Source organism: Physeter macrocephalus, unplaced genomic scaffold, assembly GCF_002837175.3.
Source record: "Physeter macrocephalus isolate SW-GA unplaced genomic scaffold, ASM283717v5 random_1357, whole genome shotgun sequence".
NCBI lineage: Eukaryota > Metazoa > Chordata > Mammalia > Artiodactyla > Physeteridae > Physeter > Physeter macrocephalus.
This window is the reverse complement of record NW_021146919.1, coordinates 19,446-25,000: the sequence shown is the minus strand read 5'-3', so window position 1 is coordinate 25,000 and position 5,555 is coordinate 19,446. Positions and strand designations below refer to the sequence as shown.

At 55.4% G+C, this 5,555-nt stretch overlaps 1 protein-coding gene across 2 annotated transcripts; it reads right to left on the bottom strand.

Annotated features, from left to right (window-relative positions):
- Window positions 1–272: 272 nt before the first annotated feature.
- Window positions 273–4,477, bottom strand: NRSN2 (neurensin 2). 2 transcript variants are annotated; one of them, XM_007124243.4, is made up of 3 exons: window positions 4,399–4,477; window positions 2,571–2,765; window positions 273–877 (listed from the first exon to the last, which is right to left on the bottom strand). In XM_007124243.4, the coding sequence occupies exons 1-3, from the start codon at window positions 4,435–4,437 to the stop codon at window positions 452–454; spliced, it is 660 nt and encodes a 219-aa protein (XP_007124305.1). In that variant the 5' UTR covers window positions 4,438–4,477; the 3' UTR covers window positions 273–451. The 2 variants fall into 2 exon arrangements, with proteins under 2 accessions (XP_007124305.1, XP_054939577.1); XM_055083602.1 differs by lacking the exon at window positions 4,399–4,477 and adding an exon at window positions 3,745–3,787.
- Window positions 4,478–5,555: the final 1,078 nt, after the last annotated feature.

Here is a 5,555-nt window from a genome sequence, read left to right as displayed (position 1 = left end):
CCTGTGGAAGGTAATACTTATATCCTGGGGAGAAAAAGAAAGTCATGGAACTCTAGAATCTGGTCCAAACCCTTCATTAGTGCAGAGGCAAGGACTGATGGTCTGAAAGGGTAAGGGGTTTGCCCAAGGTCATACAGAGGAAAGAGTGGGGATAGGTTGAGGGAGTTTTCTGCCCCTGAATGGCTTTGGAAAGGAGGAATGGGTGGGAAGTTCTGGGGGGACTCGGGGAAGGCTGGCATCTTGGAGGACTTAGGGCCCTACCCCTGGGAAGGGGACACAGAGATGTAAGCTCCAGACTTTCTGACCTGGAGTTGGGCTTTCTGGGGGCTTAGATGGAAGGGGCCCCATTGAAAGGGAGAAGTTAGGGAGACAATGGGAAGGTGGGATGTGGTGGGGAGGAGGAAGGGTCCCAGACCCCAGGCCTGGCTCTTCCTCTGGCCTTGAGGACAGCTCAGAAGTCCCGCTTGGGCTGGATTGTCTGCACAGAGGACTGCCCAAAGTGGCTGGTGGGTGGTGAGAACCAAGCCTGGCCACTGGCATCGTGGAACATGGGGGACAACTGCTGCTCCAGCTCGTCCCCGAAGACCTCCATGTGGCCATCGGTTTCAGTGTCCAAGGGTTCTGCCTTGGGGTCCTGGCTCAGCCAGCCAGTCATGGCCCAGAACATGCAGATGGCCAGCAAGATCCCGGCTGCCCCGCAGAGAACTGTGCCTGCCAGGCGGCAGGTGCCCAGGGCCTTGTTGTAGTCGGCTGCCCGCTGATCCAACACCAGGAACTCGCCCTCTCCAATGCCCTCCAACTTGGGGGGCACTGCATAGCCAGTGGTCAGGGCTGCCAAACCCAGTAGCAGAAGCAGGGTACCTGAGGATAAGCTGATCTGGAGAGAAGCAGACAGATTGGGAGGCAGTCAGGGTCAGCTGGGGCCCCAGGCCAAGGGATCACCTTGGATCCCAATTGGACTTAAAGGTAACCCCTTGGTCCAACCTTAAAAGATGGGATCATAGACACACCTGCTAGGATCTAATTGACAAGGGCACAGACTGTCATGTTCTATTTGAAATCTTGAGGCCTCCGAATTAATTTCCCTTTCAGCTCCCACCTAGCAGTGGACTTCGTCTGCCAGCCTTGAGTCACCCTGAATCATCATTTGGGTCCCATCTTATCCCCCTGGCCCATCTACCCTCTACCTCTATCCCTCTGTCGGGTAAACTTCTACACATCCCTCAGATCACATGCATCTCAAACCTCACCTCGTCAGGGAAGCCTTCCAGGATGCCCCTGGACTGGGTCAAGTCCCCAGCTCTGCACTCATGCAAACGCTGTGCCCATTTGCTCTTCAGTGCGCTCACTTTGGTGCACACCTGGACGTGTACCTTGGTTACTATGTAAGTGATGTCTGTCTGCCTGCTACACTGGACTGAGAGCTGGGAAAGCCATGAGATCAGAGACTGCCTGTTTGGGCTCCCAAGGTGTCTTCCATGACTAGCACGGTGCTGATACACAGCAGTAGCTGAGCGAATGTTTGCAGAATGACTAAATGAACCACAGCTAGGAGCTCCTCAAAGACAGGGACCACATTGTCTTAAATTCTGTGTCCCCAAGAGCCTAGCACACTGCTTGGCAATAAGAAGATGCTCAAAAAGTTAAAATACGTACTTTCTCCTGGAAGTCTTCCCTGATCACCCCAGGCACTGAGGGCATTTCCTCTCCTGCCATCCTCTGCACACCTGGCCTGAGGTTGTGCATTCACTGTGCAGGCTGGCACCTCGCCTTCCCACTAGAGTGAAGCCTTTTGAAAGCAGAGAGGAGGGACCCTCTGTCTCAGGCTTCCTACAGTATTTATCAAAGAGCATTGTAGTGACCCAGCTCACTGCCACCTCCATGCCTTTACTCACATGGTGCTCCCTAACTGACCACTCTCCATGGCTGGTATGGACGTTGACTGTTCGTTTCTCTCACATCTTCTACTGTCCTGGCAACAGTCCCCCAGTATATCTTTGGGAAGCCACAGGAAGATTTAAGTGAGGTGAACCCTTCTTCCTGCCAGTCAGCATATACCATCCCTCTAGCCAGAGTAATTAGTTCAGGGCCGGGCAAGTGACCCAATCAGAGCCAATGCAATACTTGCCAGGACTGCTGGAAGTGAAAAGCATTGTTTCTTTTCTGAAAGAAATAGTGGATGAAATTCTGATTTCCCTTGGAAGATGTGGAGTGAGAGATTGAGGGTCAGCTTGGGAGCAGTCACTTGGAGAACACATGGGGAGAGCCCCAAACTAATGGGCTGCAAGGATGGGGGTACCATGGGGAGCCTGAAGGAAAGCTTGAGTCCTCAGTGGGATGCTTTGAACTGCTGGAGCGAACTTTGCCTGAAGGCACCCAACCTCTGGTCTCTTCTATAAAATGAGCAATACTTTCCCTTTATTGTTGAGACTCATTTGAGTTGGGTTTCCTCTTGTTTGAACATGCAAGACTCCTAATTGCTACGCAGCCCCTTTTCTTTCTATCCACTGATCCCACCTCCTCCCTGAAGCCACAGGAAATCTCAGGAATTGCTCCTCCTCCCACCTTACCTTCCAGCACAGTGAGGGCCAAGGTCGGTGAGGGCACAGTACAGGAGGCCCCTCAGGGTCATCGCTGAGGGGGGTACCTGCACAGTCCTCGTAGAAGAGGTGCAGATAGGAGCGGACCCCATACCACTTGCCATCTTCCACGTTGGGGCCTCGGCTGCAGCCACAGGGACGCTCGCAGCTTGGCATCCTGGGTCCCTGTGGGGTAGGCCGGGTGCAGTGGACAGAGGGAGGGGGCAGTTGCCCATGGTGACTCTCCAAGGCCCCCTGAATCTTTGTGCTACTTTCACCTCTCCACCCATTTTAGAGAGCTCACACTCATAGCAGAGCCTGTCCTTCTGGAATCCTGACCTGTCTGAGTATAGTGAGAATGAGCCAAGGCACTGAGTGCTTAGCCCACAGCCTGGCAATTTGTTGGTGGCAATAAATTTGCATGTTTACTGTGGAGGCCACCCAGTGGCTGGAACTGAGGGTTCTGGAGCCTGACTGCCTGGATTGGAATCCAGGATCACCACTTCCTGGCTGTGTGATGTCAGACAAGTGCTTTCACCTCTCTAAGCCTCAGTTTCCTCATCTGTAAAACACAGCTGATAATCATACCTGCTTTATACAGTTATTGTGTCCAGTGCCAAGAAATGATAGCTTCTGTGACTATTATTACTGTAATTTCTTCATTATTATTTTATCCTGAACTTCTAGAGCCCCATGTCTAGAGTGAGAGCTTCTTATCCCCATCTCCTCTCCAAATCTCTTCCCCTTAATTTCCCTGCCTTTCAAGGTATTCTGGGCTGAAAGTGTCACGGTTGACACTCGTCCAATCGGGTGGAGCTCCCCGAGCTGCAAGGTCCTAAAAGATCCCTTCCCAGGGCTGCCCCTCAGAAGGCAACAATCTCTAAGGAATCTTGACTCCACAGAAGGTGAAAGTCAGGGGTCCTCAGGCTTAGGTGTTCTTAGGCTCAACATTAGATTTCTAAAGAAACCTATCTAAGGACCTTGCTTTTCACAAATGGAGAGACACTGAGGCCTAGGGAATGGAAGGTACTTGTGTATCCAAACATCCTTAGGACTAGAAGCAAAGGGGGTGGGGGTTGCTGGGGAAGGACTGGGCTCCCGCCCATCCCATGATGGCCCTCAGTCCCTCTGAGCAGCTTCAAACAAAATGAAGCAATGTGCTTACACTGAAGGATAAGACAAATTTCTAGTCCCCTCTCATTTCCAGATGTGATCCTCAAATCCCTGTGTAGAGAGACTTACCAGCACACAAACACACAGCACAGAGAAACACACACACACACACCAGAGACATACACAGATAGATGCACAAACACACACACCAACACAGACACACAAACACCACAGACATAAACAGACAGGCACACATATACCACATAGAGACACACAGAGCTAGAGACACAGCACAAAGAGACAGACACTCAGACACACCACACACACACACACACACACACACACAGCCACAGTGTGTGTTGGAGGTGATTCTATGGATCCACACTTCTGTGTGGATCCATAGATCCACAGACGTGCTGCGTTAAAGAAGTGCTGCGTTAAAGCCTGTCTATAAATCACAGCTCTCCACAGCCCTCACCCAAAACTCAGGGGAAAAAAGGGAGAAGGGGTAAGAGACAATACCCCCCCACCCCCACTGACATACAATGGGGAAAGGCAGAGATCGAAAGGCAAAGACAGAGAAAGAAGAGGGCGAGAGGTGGGGGGAAGAGCCGGAGCTCAAGGGAATGGAGGAGGGGGAGGGGTGGGGCTCTGCAGAGGGTGTGGCCAGAGCGGGCACCGCCCCCGGAGATTTCAGCTTCCTCACCCAGGCCGGCGGGGCGGTGGGCATCAGTGCAACGACCATTAACCGAAGATCCTAGGGGACGGGGCGGGGAGGGAGCTCAGGGGTTATAGGCCTGGGTTAGCTCCTCCTCTCCTGCAGCTCGCTGTCCCTCTCCTCCAAATATACATCACCCGATCCTGCTGGCATCGGAGCAGGAAGGTGACCTTGACGCTGCCTCCCCCTCGACCGGGCCCCTCCCCTTCCTTTTAGGGTTGCCGGGAGGCGGACTGGCGGTCTCGGGGAGGGTGGGAGAGGATGCTGAGAGCCCCGGACCAGGGTTGGCAAGGAATTGATGGGGAGCTATCCTTAGGCGGGATGCGGGAGGAGCTCCGTGAAAAGGGAGAGGGAAGAGGAGGGAGCTACTGGGTCCGAGAGGGGTGGAGGCTGCGGCGAGGAGGCGAGCGGTGACAGGCGCGGGGGCCCGAGGATGGGTGGAATCTCTCGTCTTTATGGGGCGTCGCTCAGTTCTCCTTACCAGACCCCCAGACCCGCGCACTCCAGCGTCCAGTGTAGCTCAGGCCTGAAGGGACGCTGTCTTGGGGGGTGAGGCCAGAGAAATCAGGCCAACTTCCCCCGCCCCCACCGCACACTGTCTCTGAGCCGACCACCAGTTCCCCGGTCGAGATTAAGGGCCTCCTTTCCCCTAGAGGGAAACTGAGGCAAAGAGGGGCGGGAATGGGTTTTCTGCAGAGAGGTGGGTAGGGTCTTGTCCTCTGAGGCCTCCGCCCAGCCCAGCAACCCTGAAGTGTCCCCGGGCGTTGGGCTGGCGAGACCTCTGCCCCTGCTACTTCCCCGAGACCCTACCTCGCAAAGCCCGAGGCGCACCAGGGCTGGGGCGCCGCCGTCCCGCCCGAGGCGAGACACGGCCGGGCTGGGGATGCGGCAGGGGTGGGGGTTCTCCAGATCCTGGGAGGAGGCGGGGTGGGGGTCGGGCCGAGCGTGGGGCAGGGCTGAGCTCACCTCTGCGTCCGCAGTCTCCGCCGAGCGGGAGCGGGAACGCGAGCAGAGAAGCAGCAGCTTGTGTTGGCGCCTGCGCCGCGGTTGGGGGGCGGGGGTGACACGGGGGGGGGGGGGCGTCGGCCCGCCCTGAGGGCTGGCTCTGCAGATTTCGGACCCCTGCAGGATTGCGAGCCCTGCTC

Coding starts and splice junctions, on each gene's coding strand:
- NRSN2 (XM_007124243.4), bottom strand. CDS start 4,437: ATGGTCGTTGCACTGATGCCCACCGCCCCGCCGGCCTGG. Junction 2,766..4,398: donor CCACCGCCCCGCCGGCCTGG/GTGAGGAAGCTG, acceptor CCTACCCCACAG/GGACCCAGGATGCCAAGCTG. Junction 878..2,570: donor GGCCCTCACTGTGCTGGAAG/GTAAGGTGGGAG, acceptor GCTTCTCTCCAG/ATCAGCTTATCCTCAGGTAC.